At 47.1% G+C, this 18,702-nt stretch overlaps 1 protein-coding gene across 1 annotated transcript in view; it reads right to left on the bottom strand.

Annotated features, from left to right (window-relative positions):
* Positions 1–18,702, bottom strand: part of LOC127647742 (corticotropin-releasing factor receptor 1-like) — a 197,074-nt gene that overhangs the window by 74,093 nt on the left and 104,279 nt on the right. The window contains exon 5 of the mRNA XM_052132185.1: positions 18,041–18,126. Coding sequence (XP_051988145.1) covers positions 18,041–18,126 — 86 coding nt within the window. The remainder of the gene's footprint in view (positions 1–18,040; positions 18,127–18,702) is intronic.

The raw sequence follows: 18,702 nt of genomic DNA, 5'->3' as shown, positions 1-18,702 counted from the left end.
GCACTGGGTCCAACTCAGTATGCGTTTTGTCAGATGGAAGAGGTTCCTGGATCTGACACCGCCCTGACGGTTTAGATAGGATACCACAGATCTGTTGTCCGAACGGACCAGGACGTGGTGACCCTGAATGACCGGGAGGAAGCGCACGAGCGCGTACTCGACCGCTATCATTTCCAGACAATTTATGTGAAGGAGCTTTTCCTGAACTGACCATAGGCCAAAAACCAGAGAGCCCTCGCAGACCGCGCCCCAACCCGCGTTGGACGCGTCTGTCGAGATGACTTTTCGGTGAGATATAGCTCCCATCGTTACTCCCCGCTGATACCATTCGGCCACTGCCCAGGGCTGCAGAGCTGAGATACAGGTCTGAGTCACTCTGATCAGCTGGCGGCCCGTGGCCCAAGCCCGGCTAGACGCGCGGGTGTTTAGCCAATGCTGAAGCGGGCGCATGCACAGTAAACCCAGCTGAAGTACTGCTGCGGCTGAGGCCATGTAACCTAGCATTCTCTGAAATGTTTTCAGAGGCGTGAGGCTGTTCATCTGAAAGGACGCGGCTAGTCGCTGAACACGGCGCGCGCTGTGTAGATAAGCGAGCCGTCATCGCCATGGAGTCTAGTTCTATTCCAAGGAAGGAAATTGCCTGACTGGGCTGTAGTGAGCTCTTGGTCCAATTGACTGCAAGACCCAAACTGTTCAGATGACTGAGGAGAACTGTCCTGTGAGACAGAAGCTCCGTGTGTGACTGTGCCAAAATCAGCCAATCGTCCAAATAGTTCAGAATTCGCAAGCCCTGACTCCGCGAGGGGTGCGAGCGCCGCATCCATGCACTTCGTGAAAGTACGGGTGCTAAAGAAAGGCCGTACGGAAGGACGGTGTATTGATAAACCTGGCCGTCGGCTGAATCTCAAGAATGGCCTGTAACGGGATTTATCTGAATCTGAAAGTAGGCATCTTTCAGATCGAGAGAAATAAACCAGTCCCCTGGTGCACATGCGCGAGGAGTTTCCTGATTGTAAGCATTTTGAACGGTCTTTTTGCGAGCACCTTGTTCAAAACCCTGAGATCTAATATTGGTCTGAGGCCGCCGTCTTTCTTGGGGACAAGAAAATAACGGCTGTAAAACCCCAACTTCGCTCAGAGAAGGTGGCACTCTCTCTATGGCCCTTTGCACAGAAGGTTTGCTATTTCTGAACGAAGCATGCAGGCTGCTTCCGTGTTCACAGTAGTTTCGAGCCGCGCTCTGAAGCGGGGAGGGCGGCGATCGAACTGTAGCAAATAGCCCTGTTTATTGTGCTTAACACCCATTTGGATATCCCTGGGATAGATTTCCACGCTTTGAAGCGTAACGCTAGAGGGTGAATGGCCAAGTCGCCCTGATTGCCGCACACAGCGAGCTGAATAGAATGTGTGAGCGCGCTTACTGTGCTTATGCATGACTGCTCGCAGACAGCAGGGACAGGCTGTTCTGTGAGTGACTTCCCGATTGAGGTGAATGGGGAAAGAGTCACATCTGTGAAGTGATGCGCGAGCATAGTCACGGGCATGGGACTTACATACAGAGAGGTGTTTGCTGGCCGTGTGACAGAGCGGGCAGAGAAGGGGCGCGCGCACGGATTCGTGAGCACGTTTATTGACTCTAACACTCGAGCTGGCTGTGTCTGCTTTATGTGAGTGGGCTCTGATAGGGACACGGGAAGTGTAATGCTTGTGTGTAGGGGTGAACACTGGATCTACACATAAGGCATGTTTGCTTTTCACAAGATTTCTTTGGGTCGCCGTGAAAACGGCATTTGAGTGCAGGCAAGCGGGCAGTATCACCGGCTTGTTGGCTGCTGAATCCACCACTGCAGTAGCCTGAGAGAAGGGGACTGACAGGGGGCGAAGCTTTGACGGTGGACCGGCCGCGGCGGGACTGAGCCGTCGTTTCCTTAACAAAGCTAGGAGGACTTCGGTTGCTCAGGTTTCAGCGCAATCTTAGGCCGAGGCCCGCGGGGGGGCGGCGGTCTGCGGCGGCTGTCTGAGCGTGTTCTAGGGCGGCCGCCCTGTCGACACTGAGAAGTCTGGCTTTGCTGAGCTGGGCGCTGTGAAGAGGCTCGTGCAGGAGGCTGGTCACGTGGGCGGCCTGCAGAGGAGCTAGCGCGACGAGGCAGGAAGAGATTCATGGCTTGGGTGGCTTTCTGGACTTCCGAGAAACGGTCAACAATGCCACTCACCGCGGAACCGAAGAGACCGGACGGAGACAGCGGTGCGTTGAGGAACGTGGAGCGTTCAGCTTCTCCCATGTCGGCTAGCGTTAGCCATAGGTGTCTCTCGGTCACAGTCAGCGCGGCCATGCACTTCCCTAGGGCTTGAGCTGCAGCTTTGGTGGCGCTGAGGGCGAGATCCGTCAGCTCCTTAGATCTGAAACAGCCTCTGGGTGCCTGCCTTTCTCATCCCACTCTCGAAGAAGGTCCGCTTGGAGGATCTGTAAAACGGCCATGGAATGCAGAGCAGATGCGGCTTGGCCGGCGGCGGCATAGGCGCGCCCAACACAGGCGGAAGTAGTTCTGCAGGCCTTAGACGGGAGCACTGGCTTAGACCGCCATCTCGCGGAGGGCGGGCAAAGGTGTGCTGCTACCGAATCCTCAACCGGGGGGATGGAAGAGTAGACCCTCTCGGTGGCGCCGTCCACCGAAGCAAGGGAGGTGGAGACATGGGATCGGTTCCTGGCCGAGAGAGGCGCGTTCCACGATTTAGAGAGCTCGGCGTGGAGTTCCGGCAGGAAGGGAGCGTCCCGGGCCGCGGGCGCCGCGCGGCGACGGCTCTGAAGAAAGCAACCGTCGAGTCTATTGGGAGCCTGCTCAGAGGGCGGTGACCACTCGAGCCCGAGGCGGTCGACGGCCTGTGTTAGGAGGCGCGTTAGTTCTTCCTCGACTCCGGCGTGGGTCCTGCTGGATTCCTGGGCTGAGGAGGAGGCTTGGGAGCCTGACCACTCCTCGCTGTCCGAAGCCATGATGGAACAGCAGCCCTTATCCTCCGCCTCGTCATCCGAGATGGCAACAGTGCGGCCGCTCGGCAGCAACTGCGCATCCCGGGGGGGCAGGGAGGGTGAAAGCGAGGCTCGAGGGAGAGGCTCCGGCGAGGTAGTCGCTTCTAACACCGGTTCCGGCAGCCTTTGGGAGCGGCGCTTCTTTCTGCGCAGCGAAACGAAAGGCGGCGCGGCGGCTTCGGTTTTGAATGCTTCGAGTCGAGCCCGCAGGGTCGACATCGGAAGCTCCTCGCAGAGGTTGCACCCGCCGTCAGCGCGGGCGAGCTCTGCATGTTCCAGTCCCAGGCAAAGAGCGCAGATGAGGTGGCGGTCTCCGGCGCTGAGAGGGGCGCGGCATGAGGCGCAGGTGGTGCAAGGCATCTTAAAAAAGACGCTCGTTGCTCTTTTTGTGAAGTTCGCTGAGGAACTTGCTTGCTCTAAAAAGGATACGTCGCCGGATGGCATAGCTCGCAGGATGGCTGAAGGTGGCGAAGACGCCCCTCGAACGGCGACGCGGCTTCTGCAGTTCAGAGATGCGAAGAGCTTCGCTGAATAGATGAAAATCGGGGTTCCAGCCTACGAACTTACGCTTATATGCACTCTAGCCACGCCCATTCTGGCGGGCTTTGATACAGTGACGGCGCGGGCGCCTGTCATTGGACGCAAGTTCACTCAAGTTCGTCTATAGGCTGCAGCAGTTGCCGCAGAGCAACCAATGAGCTTGCTAGCTAGCCCGCTCAAGGTATGCAGTTGCTGCACTGCGTTGACAATGGATACAAAATTAAGGATAATTTTTTGGCTTCAATATCTCAGACTAATAGAACACAGACTAATTCGCTCTGCTTTTTATCAGATAAAAAGAACAGCTATGTCTGCACAAATCAATGCAAATTTGAATTTAAAATGGGAAATATGACAATTGCTTGAGAAAAAAAAAAAAATGTAGTTTGCCATCCTTTTACAAATGATCTACTGTTGCTAGAAAAAACATAGTGGGATAAATGTCAAAATTATGTGCCTGACTAAACATCTGAAGGGAATTATTTCATTGTGCAATTGGATCAAGGGCATCTTATTCATGCCAGGCTAAAAGAAGGGCATGAACTGGTCACTGCCTTCATTAACTTGTTCTTGGACTCTGCTCTGGTTCTTTGGGACAGTGGACTTCTTTGTGCTCTCCTGTGATTGAGATTGGTTGTTGAAGCTTCACTTTCAGGTTCATCTGCTGCCTTTGTATTGGCCATAGAAGCTAGTCCCTAGACTCTCCCAAGCTCAGCTTTCAATTTTTTTGTTTTCTAAAGAAGATATAGGCATTGTCTCTTGTATTTACATTTAGAAAGTCATGTGCAAGAGAGTTTTGTTACGCTAGAATGCTCATAAGTTTTGGATATTATCTTCTGTATTTTTGATACTTTAAAAATAGAAGAACAACAAATTATACTGTTAAAGGAGTAGTTCACACAAAAATCTAAATTCTATAATTATTTGCTCTCTCTTCTGGCACTGTCCATCAGGTTAGTTCTGAGCATAAAAATTACTTTTCGTTTCTGTTCCAGTGTTCCGCAGCTTCCTTTCTGAATGGTAACCGGTTATAAGATAATTTATGTTCAGTGTTCAATTAATGTTTCTTTTGTAGCCCATTTAATATTTTTTTTGTTTTTATTATTTTATGTTCAAGGACAGAATTGAAACAATCTTACAGGATATTTATTAAGGGGCCAAAAAATAGCAAAAAATGCCAAAGTGCTTGAATATTAAATCTATTTAATTTTATAAATAAATAAATTTATAAATATCAATTTGACTGAATTGTTTGGGCCCTGTCTTTAAATAAATGCATTTCATAATGCACCAAACCAAATGGTTCACTGTACAATTTACAGCATAAAGATACCATTTAGAGCAGCTCCTGAACAGCACGTGAAGATTAAACGTTAGCTGTGATGTACGTGTGCCATTTCAAAGTATAGACAACACTTTCGACGGTAAACACAAAATGTTCCAGTCGACTTTAGCATTCTTGTAATGGAATGCTGTCTTGTAATGTTCTTGGTTGTTGCGGGTTCATAAAACAGGGATAATGACACACAGTGACACAGAGAAGGAGACGATGAGGAGATGCTTACTCTGTAACTGTGGAGATGAATGGCTGTGCAGCTGGATATGTATCGACTGCTTAAAGTGTTTTTAGCACTTGCTCACTCCCAATAGCACTAAAGCTCAATATGTCAGAGCATTTCTGATCACAAGGCCACTGCTCCAACAAGTGTTTCCAAAATTCGATTAGTAGTGTATAACACAGCAGACTCGCAGCAACTACTGCCAGAAGTATACATCTCAAATAGATATCAGGGACATCGTTATAAAAATCTTTCTGAAATCCAGTTCAATTTGCTCAAATCTCATAATGGCTGCTACACTGCATGGTCTCTCAGTCTGATCTTTTCAGCCTGGAGCGCAATGATTGTCGACTTATTCAGCCCTTCCTGGACGTGAATGTCCCTCAGGGCCAAACCCACCCAAGTGCAGTCTCCCCTGCCGGCTCCATTTCCACATTTGCCTAAGCTGTGAGCATCACAGAGCTACCACATGTTCTCCTATGTGAGCAAACGTATTAATTATTAAATCAACAATCCCGCAGGAAACAGATGGCATGGATAGCGGGCAACTAACGCATGTCTGCCTGGCATACGCACGTGTGTGTGTGTGATTCTGTAGGTAAGCGGGGAGTTTAGACTACCTAGGATCTGTAATATGTCCCAGCACCACCTTGTGCAAGTTGTCTAGCAGACTGATTTGAGTATTGCATAATGCTATTAGAGAATATTTGCAGTTGTTTTTAATTAAAAATAAAATCAATCTGGAGGATTTTTGTCTTCTTCTTCTTCTTCTTCTTCTTCTTTTTCTTCTTCTGTTTTTCTTCCAACAGTAAACAGTTTAACATGATCAGAGTGTAAAAGTGCTATGGGACATTCATTATTTCTGGTTTAACCAGTGTTTGTTATTGAACATTACATCATTTATTTTAATGCTCTCTCAATTTAAAATAAGTGACATACACAAAGACATCATGCTGCAATTTACGTCTACATTACTACCAAATAAGTGCTGTGACTTTACTAACAAACCTAAATATGTGTACAAGCCTATTTATTAAAACTAGGGCTGTCGATTTAAAGCCTTAATTCAGTGTGACTAATTTGATAAAAAATAACGCTTTAAAAAAATTTACGCAATTAATCGCACTTCCCCCAAACCATAATAAGGAAGAGTCCTGAGAAATACAAGCTTGTAGTACCACATGTTTACTCCAGAGGGCAGTAAGTGAAATTTCAGCTGTATGAGCAACGCACAGTTTATACAGTGAAGAAAACACTTCAGTAGGCAGAACAACACAGACATGCGTTATGTTCTTGCGTTCAAAACACTTGAAGGAGCGCAAATGCAAACTAAGGGATCTCAAGATGTGTTTAAGGATTGAGTATTAACCTATATTTAACTTGAAACAGTGACCTAAACATTTAATGTTTATGATGCAACGCACCCGAGACGCTACACAAGCATGTCTGACGCAGGGTGTGGCTGGACTTCCAAAATTTGGAAGTTACCCATAAATATTTAATCATGAATAAAATCAAAGAAATTCCCTTCAAACTTATTTATAAGTACTACCTCACTAATTATTTTCTTGTAGAGAGATTTAATTGTGATGTCGATATATTCTGTACATTTTGTGGTCTGCAGGCGGAAACATTTTTTCATTTATTTTGTCCCAACTCGACTTGTGTTTGGTCTGATTTCTGCAAGATTGTTAGAGATCATATTATTCCCAGCTTTCAACTTTGTTTTTAAAATGTTTTATTAGTTTTTTTTTTTTTAGCTATGACATGTCTCTTCATAAGGAATATTATTTGATTTATGTTCTGCTTTTGTTAGCAAAGTTTAGTATTCATAAATGTAAGTAAGGAGTAGTGGTGGTGAAGTGGTCTAAGCACATAACTGGTAGTCTGATAATCAGAAGGTCGCTGGTTCGATCCCCACAGCCACCACCATTGTGTCCTTGAGCAAGGCACTTAACTCCAGGTTGCTCCGGGGGGGATTGTCCCTGTAATAAGTGCACTGTAAGTCGCTTTGGATAAAAGTGTCTGCCAAATGCATAAATGTAAATGTAAGTATGGTGGTAATAAAACATTAGTTTTAATGTTTAATTCAGAGGTTCAGCAATACCTAAGAACAATTTCCAATCTGAGTAACAAGAAAGCTGTAAAGTGTATTGAAATATGTAAACAATTTGATATTTTTATTAAACTGTTTTTTATTTATTTTCCTTTTTGTTGTTGTTTGTTTTAATATACCTCTTGGCTTTAGATGTAAAAGTTTGTAAGCATAATAAAAAATAAAAAAATGTCTGACGCGGGTTTAAATGGACGGGTCCTTAAACAAGCCCTCATAATAAATCTCAATCTGATTGACAAATTCACTTGTGAGATGGATTGCTGTGAACTGTGTGCCAATGATTGACTTATGATCAATAATATGGTAGTAAATAATACATTGTATTCTAAAGCCGCGTTTTGTATTGTCTTATCAATAATTAACTCATCTGCCACAAGAATGTAATGCATTTTAATTATCTGAATATTTATTATTTATATATATATATATATATATATATATATATATATATATATATATATATATATATATATATATATATATATATATATATATATAATTTGGTCAGAATAACAGAGAGACCCTCCCCAGATTGGTTGAGCCAATGCTGCTCTGTCAGGCTGGTCAGGATGCTCAGAAAAATAGAGCAATGTTTTCATTTTTCAAAGACAATTTCATTGTCTTTACACTTTTGGTGGGAATCATCCTCCACTCAAAAAAATATTTTTACAGGTTGTTAACTCTACTTAATTCAAATTAATTAAAGCAACACAATTCTAGAACATTTTGTCTGAACTTGAATGAATTATGTTAAATTCAATTAAATGTGTAAAATTTAAGTTAACTTAATATATTTGAGTAAGGTCTACATGGATTTTTTTTTTAAGTAGTGTTTGTTTGGCTGGCGTTTGAAGGGTTACCAGTGTGGTGAAGACAGTGAGGACTTGCACTTTCAAGAGATGTTTGATTTGAATGCTGCTTAGCTCTGTAAGAAGTTGCTATCAAACTGACAGTTTCACTGTCTTTAAACTTGCTCACCTAGCATATACTTATGATTAAAAAATATATTAATTATACAATTAATTAAATAAACCATAGTAAAGTACTACAATACATTAGACCAACATAAAAATAAGTTTGATAAACCTAATAAAGTTGAGTTAAACCAACTATAGTAAATTGGTTTGACCTAATCCAACAAAATTATGTTGGTTTAATGAAACTGAATTAATTAGAAGTAAATAAATTAGATTCCTACGAATTGCTTACTTGTCGTTCTCTGCATATTAAGCTTGAAAGGAGAATGTTTTTAATATCTAAAAAAAATTATAATAATTAATTAATTAATTAATTAATATTAATTTTGTCACTCATTGCACCCAAATGTATAATGTCTAATATGCTTGACATTTCACCTCATGTTAAAGTGAGGAGTCTTGTGAATTGCCTAGGATATGCTCTCTGGAAAAGTTGGAACATAACATGAGATACAAAGCAGAATATTAGCCTCAGTCACCATTCACTTTCATTGCATTACAGATAACCAAGTCATGGGTTTGGAACAACATGAGAGTAAATTATGTCAGAATTATCATTTTAGGTGAACCCTTTCAAAGAAAAAAACATTTAAATATTTGTAATATTCATTTTAATTTATATACTAAAATATAACTTGATTGAGAATGGCAGGGAAAACATTTATGTTATTATTTTACCAGGCATGTTTAAAATGTTCTGCAATGCAGATTTGCTCCCCTTTATATTTTCCCCACAGCAGCAAGTCCAAATATAGGACAGATAGGACAAAATGTGTCCAAAAACAAGGTGTATTTGAGTATTTTTTTCAGTGGTTAGTAACAGCTCGCCAGGGCGAACTTTCAGGAAAACATTTCATCGGCTGCTAAACACCTTTTTACTGCGATTGGTCCACATCTTCAGAGTATACAATCAAATACAATCAGAGAGAAAAAAAGCTATTTTATTGACAGTAAACCATAAACCATAGAGAGTCACGATACCTATCTCCATCACTTTTATCCGTCATTCTCATCTGTCCAAATAAGGCAGCAAATTTGGCTAGGAATAAAAAAATACCCCAATTTGTCCATTCTATTGTTTATATGTCTATTTGGTTTTTAAATTGTCAAAAATAGCTAAGGTAACTCACCAGAATCCTCATAATATATTAAATATCTGTTCTCAGCCATTAAATAGCCTTGTGTCATTAAATAGCCTATTGTAACCTGCTCACACACACACACAAGACGAGACAGTCACAATGTAAATCAAAACTGCTTTTATTTTTAAAGAGCAGACGAAGGTACAGTGGGGAAAATCCAGAGGGAGAATGGTCGAGGTAAGCGTAGGATCGAGAGCCGGGGAATCAAAGTATAAACAAGGGGGCAAATCCAAAGAGAGATGTTGAGGAAAGCGTAGGGTCAAAGCCGGGGTAATCAGAATGAGTAGCGGGAAGGACTAAACAGGGGAGCTAGGGGAACAAGAGAGCTGGCAAGCTAAGGGGTAACGAATCAAAGGGGGGTCAAAACTAGACGAGACTAGCGGGGGGCAAAGACACGGGAATCTAAATACAATAACCAACACCCGTGAAACGGAAGTGCTGTGGTATTTATAGTGACGAGTGCAGGTGTAAACAATGAAAGGTGATGAGACGAGTGCAGGTGAAACTAATGTGCAGGAGTGCAGATGACGCGAGTGCAGGTGGTCATAATGTTCTGGGGATTGGGAGCAGGAAGCGAGCGAGGAGGGAGACCTGCTAATGAGCATGGGAGCTCGTAATAGCAAAACGAGTGTGCAATCTCAAACGAGCAAAACGGGCGTGGAAGCCCGAGGGAGGAAAAAGAGCGTACAAGCTCAAGGGGGCGGAGCGGGGTTCGTGACAGTACTCCTCCCTCTGAAACGGATGGCTCCTGACGGCCGCGCTCGGTTGCGAGGAGCGCGACCTCTGGGAAGTGGTGCTGGACGAACCCAACAAACAAAAAAAACCCTGAACAGACAACCCACAAAACACACAAACAAAAATTGAGGGCAGTCCAAGGGGCACAGAGGGAAATGAGACAGTCCATGGGGCAGTTCAAGGTAAGGTCAGGGGGAACATAGTGGACAGGCGGGTGGTCGGGAGCTCTAGGGGGCAGCCATAGGGCAGAGACTGGGTCAGAGGGTCTGGAAGGCGACTGGAGGACAGGGACTGGGTCCGGGGGTCTGGAAGGTGACCACCGGACAGGAACAGGGTCAGGAGGCCAGGGAAGAGGCCACAGGACAGGGAGAGTGTCAGGGGGCCACCGGACAGGGTCAGGGGGCCAGGGAAGAGCCGTGAAAGGCGGAGCCGTGGAGGACTTGTGAGACGGAGCCTTGGAAGACGGAGCTGTGAGAGACTCGGCAGGCGGGGTACTGAGAGGCTGAGGAGGCGGCGCCATGGGGAGCCCAAGAGACAGGGCAGAGGGAGGTGGTGCCGCAGGAGGCTCTAGAGGCGGAGGCCTGGAAGGCTCTGGAGGTGGAGCCGAAGGAGGCTTTAGGGGCAAAGGCCTGGAAGGCTCAGGAGACGGAGCCAATGATGGTGGCGCCGTGGGCGGCTCTAGCGAGGTAGGCCTGGAAGGCTCTGGAGGTGGAGCCGAAGGAGGCTTTAGGGGCGAAGGCCTGGAAGGCTCAGGAGGTGGAGCCGATGACGGTGGCGCCGTGGGAGGCTCTAGCGAAGTAGGCCTGGAAGGCTCTGGAGGTGGAGCCAAGGGAGGTGGCGCCGTGGGAGGTCCCTGAGGCGACAACCTGGCAGGCTCTGTAGTCTCGGGGGGTAGAGCCGTAGCAGGCTCGAGGGGCGGAGCTCTAGAAAGCTCTGGAGTCTTTGGGATCAGAGCCGTGAGAGGCTCGGGAGGTGGAGCCGTGGGAGGCTCTGGAGGGGGAGCCGTAGGAGGCCCGAGAGGCGGAGCCGTAGAAAGCTCTGGAGTCTTTGGGAGCAGAGCCGTGAGAGGCTCGGGAGGTGGAGCCGTGGGAGGCTCTGGAGGGGGAGCCGTAGGAGGCCCGGGAGGCGGAGCCGTAGGAGGCTCGAGAGGCGGAGCCGTAGGAGGCTCGAGAGGCAGAGCCGTAGGAGGCTCGGGAGTCTCTGGGAGTAGAGCCGTGAGAGGCTCGGGGAAAAAGGTCGTGGAAGACTCGAGAGGCTCTAGAGGTGGGGACCTGGAAGGCTCGAGAGGCTTGAGGGGGGAGCCATGAAAGACTCGAAAGACGAAGCCCTGAGAGGCTTGGAAGGAGGTGGAGCCCTGAAAGACTCGAGAGGAGAAGCCCTTAGAGACTCGAGAGGGGAAGCCCTGAGAGGCTTGAGAGGGGAGGAGCCCTGAGAGACTCGAGAGGCGAAGCCGTGAGAGGCTTGAGGGGTGGAGCCATGAAAGACTCGAGGGACGGAGCCCTGAGAGGCTCGAGGGGAGGAGGAGCCCTGAGAGGCTCGAGGGGAGGAGGAGCCATGAAAGACTCTAGAGGAGAAGCCCTGAGAGGCTTGGAAGGAGGGGGAGGAGCCCTGAGAGACTCGAGAGGCGAAGCCGTGAGAGGCTTGAGGGGTGGAGCCATGAAAGACTCGTGAGGCGAAGCCGTGAGAGGCTTGAGGGGTGGAGCCATGAAAGACTCGTGAGGAGAAGCCCTGGGAGGCTTGAGGGGTGGAGCCATGAAAGACTCGAGGGGAGAAGCCCTGAGAGGCGGCGCTCTGGGAGGCTCGAGAGGAAGAGCCCTGGGAGGCTTGAGGAGCCCTGGGAGGCTTGGGAGGAGGAGCCTTGGGAGACTCGAGAGGCGGAGGCCGCGAGGGCTCTGAGGGGCGAGCAGAGGCTGGCAGAGCCGTGGAAGACTCTGGGGGTGGAGCAGAACCCGGCAGAGCCGTGGAAGACTCTGAGGGAACCTCTGCGGTCTTGAGCACAAGACGAGACTGGGGAGAAGGGGCCCTCTTCCTTCTCTTACGTCTTCGGCCAACAGGGGACGTGGCCATGGGGACGGTCGAGGCTACAGGCGCTGGCTCTGGGGCGGTCGAGGCTACAGGCGCTGGCTCGCTGACCGTGGCGGGCATGGGCGCTGGCTCGTTGGCCGTGGCGGGCATGGGCGCTGGCTCGTTGGTCGTGGCGGCACGGCGCTGGCTCGTGGCGTGGCGGCATGGCGCTGGCTCGTGGGCCGTGGGCGCTGGCTCGTTGGCCGTGGCAGGCATGGGCGTTGACTCGCTGGCCGTGCCAGGCTTCGAGGCTGGGGCTGTGACAGGCCTCGGGACTGGGGTCGTGTCTGGCTTCAAGACGGGGGCCGTGGTAGGGAACGCTGGTTCAGTGTCTGCCTCCCCTACAGTAAACGAGGAACCAGCGTACAGTAGGGCGAGGTCAATAAACTGAGCCAGGTTAAGGGAGCAGCGACCACCAGGCATGAATGATGAGGCTGGCTCATTCAGTCCATGTTGAAAAATGGTTTTCAGAGCCACCTCATTAAAATTCACCTGGTTGGCCAGGGCACAAAAATCCACAACATAAACCTCCAAGGGTTGACTCCCCTGACGCAACCCCACGAGTAGGGCCGCTGGCTCCATAATGTCGAGGGCAGGGTTATGAGTTACACAACCGCTGCCTCGCATAAAAAAACCCTTGGTCAGCGTCCGAAGAGCCATAAAACCTCTCCGGGGGTGGAGAGTGCACGGCGCTCAGAAATGCACTGGAGGCATAAACGGGCTCAGGGGCAGACACAGGTGAAATAGGGTGAAACAAATCAGAAATAGCGCATACCTGCTGCCCCTGGGCCGTGAGCGCGTGGTCATCTCTCCACACTGTAGCTCCTCGCGCCGAATGTGACGTGCTTCTCCGCTCTAGTGAGCTGCGCGAATCCTTAGCGCGGGGCATTGTGACTGTCTACGGTGAGGTTGGTTATTTTGTAACCCGCTCACACACACACAAGACGAGACAGTCACAATGTAAATCAAAACTGCTTTTATTTTTAAAGAGCAGACGAAGGTACAGTGGTGAAAATCCAGAGGGAGAATGGTCGAGGTAAGCGTAGGGTCGAGAGCCGGGGAATCAAAGTATAAACAAGGGGGCAAATCCAAAGAGAGAGGTCGAGGAAAGCGTAGGGTCAAAGCCGGGGTAATCAGAATGAGTAGCGGGAAGGACTAAACAGGGGAGCTAGGGGAACAAGAGAGCTGGCAAGCTAAGGGGTAACGAATCAAAGGGGGGTCAAAACTAGACAAGACTAGCGGGGGGCAAAGACACGGGAATCTAAATACAATAACCAACACCCGTGAAACGGAAGTGCTGTGGTATTTATAGTGACGAGTGCAGGTGTAAACAATGAAAGGTGATGAGACGAGTGCAGGTGAAACTAATGTGCAGGAGTGCAGATGACGCGAGTGCAGGTGGTCATAATGTTCTGGGGATTGGGAGCGGGAAGCGAGCGAGGAGGGAGACCTGCTAATGAGCATGAGAGCTCGTAATAGCAAAACGAGTGTGCAATCTCAAACGAGAAAAATGGGCGTGGAAACCCGAGGGAGGAAAAAGAGCGTACGAGCTCAAGGGGGCGGAGCGAGGGAGCGGGGTTCGTGACACCTATAGGCTTTTCAAGGCACAGAGCAGCAGAATGGCAACAGAACATGATTCGAACCAGCTTTTTCAAAGCAATATTTATCATGTCTGCAGCATGTGGGCTAACCACAAGGTCACGGCTCTGACAGATCAAGTGTACAAAAAAAAGAGAAAAAAGAAAAGAAACAGGGCATCATTAAAAGTCTCTTCTCTATTGGTAAAACATGAATTCCAACAGTTTTCTCAGTAATGAGAAAAAACTTTATCGGCAACTCAATAAGAGTATTTATTGGTAATAACATGCTCCAGTAAGCCACTTGCTGTGGTGGAAGCCCTCCCTGCTGTCTAAAAATACATCTCAGAATTTTGCCAGCTACCTTACTCCTCCATCCCGCTGATTGGATGAGTGATTTCTCTTTTTACCAGCTCTTTGTGAACTGTGGCTTAGAATGTCTTGTTAAATTGCTTCCTTTGAGGGAAGATAAAAGTCCATGCATTATTAATCCCCCCATGTTACTTCCATTACATCCAAAGGACAGCTAATGAATCTTGGAGACGTGTAGCATCAATGTCTGTTCAACAGACACACATTTGTTTCAAACTGAGTTTTGCCTGTGAATAGATTACAGCTGGTTTGTTGTAAGACATGTTATACAATAAGACAAGTAATACAATAAATTAAGATTTAAAAGGTTTAGTAGGAGGATGGTCTTTTACTTGGCCTCTATAATGTTTTGATGAAAACATATGGTTTCAAAAATATGTAAAAAGTCACAAAAATATGTAAAAAGTGATAGTTCACACACATTGAAAAATCCGTCACCATTTATTCACCTTCATGTTGTTCCAAACCCATTGAATTTCTTTTATCATTGGAACAAACACCAAAAAAAAAATTTAATCAGAAGAATTTACTTGGAGTTGTATTGCTTGAAATCACTCCATAAATATGGTCAAATGGCAGTCTTGATTCAAATTGACACCTCAACAAGAACGCATGAGGTCTATCGTGGGTCTTTGAAGATTTCACAGCAAGCTTACAGAGTAAAGAACTAAAATATAGCATTACTGAAACATATCACTTATTTAATAAAACCTTTAAGACAGACGTTAGATTCAAGTACATCAAGGGTCATTGTAATACCACATCAACATTCAATCTTTTTAAACTAGCACTTATAAACTAGTAACAATGTGAAAAAACCTGATCCAGAGAGCAAAGAAGATGTCTGCATTATATACATGTATAAACATTAGTATATATAGTAGGGTTCAAAATTCTGACTCCACTATTGAAAATCCTGTAATTTTGCATTATTTTCAACAAAAGTTTCCATTACAAATTATATTGTCAGCATAAGAATTTGAGAGTAAAGTTGAATTGAAATAATTTCATGATTTCCTTGTTGCCCTTTAACTTCCTAGACTGCATGAACTAGAGATGATTTGAGAAAGTTCAAAAAAGCATTTTGTGATGTTACTGAACAGTTTTTTGTTGTTGTTTTTTTTCCATGGTCAACATCACATATTTGATTACATTTCACAAATGAGAATCTTAAATATTTCTTGATAATTTTTACATAACATTTCTTGGTTTTATATGTTTCAAAATCTTCAAATATTTTGTTTATATCCAGATTTATAAAGGGAATTTAAATTTCAGTTCCTCTTCTGTCACTCACTCGACGATGTGTCGAATGAAGTGACACAACGGGTCTTCCTGGGATGCCAAATGTACCTCTGAACCTGAGAAAAGGCCAATGTCAAGTAGGCAGACAGAATTTGCATGCCCCACCCCGGACATATGGGTATAAAGGGAAGCGGGGAAGCGAGTGCCAGTCAGAATTTTTCTTCGGAGGGTCATAGGGGTCATCCTATGGGTCATTCAGCCGGAGCGCGCCGTTCTCACGCCACCCCGGCCCCAAAACTCTACAGTCCTGGCTCCCCGGACGCAGTTCCCTTGCCTCCGGCCCCAGGACTGCTCAGCCCTGGCAGGCCAGCGATGACGAGTTCCAAAGACGCCTCTCTAGGACCTCTTCCTCAGTCTTTAACCCACCCCCTGCTGGGTGCACGGAGCAAGGTAAGTGCTTTGAGACAAACGCCGCGAAGCCCCGCCTGGTATGTCAAAAGCGATCGTCCCGTTAGTGTCCCTCACGCAGAGTTTGGATGCGAGGCTTTCACTTTCCAATCTGTTGCACTGGCTGCACAGGACCATCCGACTCGGCTACGCGATTCAGTTCGCCCAACTCCCACCTCGTTTCAGCGGTGTTCGCTCCACTTCCGTGTGCGGCGAGAAAGCCAGCGCCTCACGAGCAGAGATCAAGACCCTGCTCCTCAAGGATGGGATAGAGCCCGACCCTCCAGCTGAGATGGAGAAGGGTTTCTACAGCCCTTACTTCATCATACCCAAAAAAAAAGCGGGTTATGACCAATCTTGATCCTGCGAATTTACACAGACTCCTGTTCAAAATGCTCACGCAGAAACAGATTCTTACCTGCGTTCGACAGCTAGATTGGTTGGCGGCAGTAAACCTGATGGACGCATACTTCCACGTCTCCATTCTGCCACGACACCGACCCTTCATACGGTTTGCGTTCGAACGGCCAGGCGTATCAGTACAAGGTCCTCCCCTTAGGCCTGTCCCCTCGACTCTTCACGAAGATCGCAGAGGCAGCTCTTGCCCCGCTAAGGGAAGTGGGAATCCGCATACTCAATTACCTCGACGACTGGCTCATCCTGGCTCACTCTCGAGAGTTACTGTGCGCACACAGGGACCAGGTGCTCAAGCATCACAGCTGTCTAGGGCTTCAGGTCAACTGGGAAAAGAGCAAGCTCGTCCCGTTCAGCAAGCTCGTTCAGAGCATCTCCTTTCTCGGAATGGAATTGGACTCAGTCTCAATGACAGCGCGTCTCGCCTACGAGCGCGCTCAGTCAGTGCTCAGGGGCCTCGCTCACTTCGAGCCCGGCACTGCGTTTCCTCTAAAACAATTCCAGATGCTCCTGGGGCATATGGCATCCTCAGCCACGCCATTTGGGATAATGCATATGAGACCGCTTCAGCACTGGCTACAGACTCGAGTCCCGAGATGGGCATGGCGCCACAGCACATACCGTGTGAGAATCATCCCTTCTTGCCGTCAGACTTTCAACCCTTGGACAGACCTCTGCTTTCTGCGGACCCGAGTCCCCTTGCAGCAGGTGTCCAGACATGTCGTGGTGACCACAGACACCTCATGACAGGGTTGGGGAGCCGTGTGCAATGGGCACGTGGAACATCCACGTCTGGCCCCTGGACGGGATGTGGAAGATCAAGTGTGTCTATCACCTGCAGTCGTAGACATGATCAACCAAGCCAGAGCTCCATCCACCAGGCAACTTTATGCCCTAAAGTGGCGCTTGTTCGCGAATTGGTATTCTTCTCGAGCCGAAGACCCGCAGAGGTGTGCAGTTCGGTCAGTGCTTTCATTCCTGCAGGAAAGGCTGGAGGGGAGGCTGTCCCCCTCCACCTTGAAGGTGTACGTAGCAGCTATCGCAGCCCACCACGACACAGTAGATGGCAAGTCCCTAGGTAAGCACGACTTGATTATCAGGTTCCTGAAAGGCGCCCAGAGACTGAACCCCCCCCGGCCTAGCCTGTTCCCCACTGGGATCTCTCTGTTGTCCTCTTGGGCCTTCAGAGACCCCCCTTCGAGCCGCTAGATTCAGTTGAGCTCAAGGTCCTCTCCCTGAAGACGGCAGGCTACGTGCCTCTGGTTCACGTAACACGCTCAGTGCGTGGCGTTTTTAGATGGGATCCCTTGTGTCACTTCATTTGACACAACGTCGAGTGAGTGACAGGTTACTGTTGTAACCTCCGTTCCCCGAGGGAAGGAACGAGACGTTGTGTCCCTCCTGCCACAGCACTAGACTTACCACTGTAAACGGCTGTACCTTATTTTCGGCCCCTCAGTGCAAAATCCTGACTGGCACTCACTGCCCCTCTTCCCTTTATACCCATATGTCCGGGGGCGGGGCATGCAAATTCTGTCTGCCAACTTGACATTGGCCTTTTCTAAGGTTCAGAGGTATGTTTGGCGTCCCAGGAAGACCCCTTGTGTCACTTCATTCGACACAACATCTCGTTCCTTCCATCGGGGAACGGAGGTTACAACAGTAACCATGACGATTTTCAATGTGGACAGTGCATATACAGTATAAATAAACAGTCATTCAAATTTACTGTACAACCATTATTTTATTTAAAATAACTATGCTACCTGTAACTGTAATAAAGTGTCTTTTGAACAATGAACTAGTCTGAATGGAACCACATACCTCCTCGTTAAGGATTTCTTGACATTGGGAGTAGTTGCCCTTCTTTGCCCAGGTACCATTGGCAAGACATTCTCTGTACACATTATCTGGAAAACAAACAGACACGTACACAAAATAATGAGGTGTGCAACTTTTTTTGTTTGATGTTTGGTTATTGACCGATCCACCAATTAAATTTCTTTAATTAGGCACAAAATTAGTTTAAATTATGTAATGTTTATTCTGAACATTTGCTGGATGATCTGGCACTGCATTCCATCTATTAGGTCATCCAAAGTATGCAATATGACCAAAAACACCACAGAAATATTAATAAGGCTGCAATCAATATGTGAGCTCATATCACATGTGGGTTTGACCCTAGTGTGTATATTTAACCTTAACTATATGCTAAAAACTTGGAATCACATGGAATTGATTTACAGAATTTACAGATCCCTCTCATTCCACCATAGTGTGTATTAAACAGTGACCAAACATGAGTGTAACATAAAACTGAAAGAACAGGGCACACAACATGAATCCTAAACAATATTTTACTCACTTTAGATTCCAAACAACTTGTGAAACATTCCTGGACATATTTGTTCATGGAGCTAAAATTATGACTAAAGTCTTTGAAGCATAAAAGCATATTGAATTGCTCTAATCGGAAAACATAA

This window comes from Xyrauchen texanus, chromosome 8 (genome assembly GCF_025860055.1).
Source record: "Xyrauchen texanus isolate HMW12.3.18 chromosome 8, RBS_HiC_50CHRs, whole genome shotgun sequence".
Lineage (NCBI taxonomy): Eukaryota > Metazoa > Chordata > Actinopteri > Cypriniformes > Catostomidae > Xyrauchen > Xyrauchen texanus.
The sequence above is the reverse complement of the archived record's forward strand: the minus strand, read 5'-3'. Positions and strand labels throughout refer to the sequence as shown.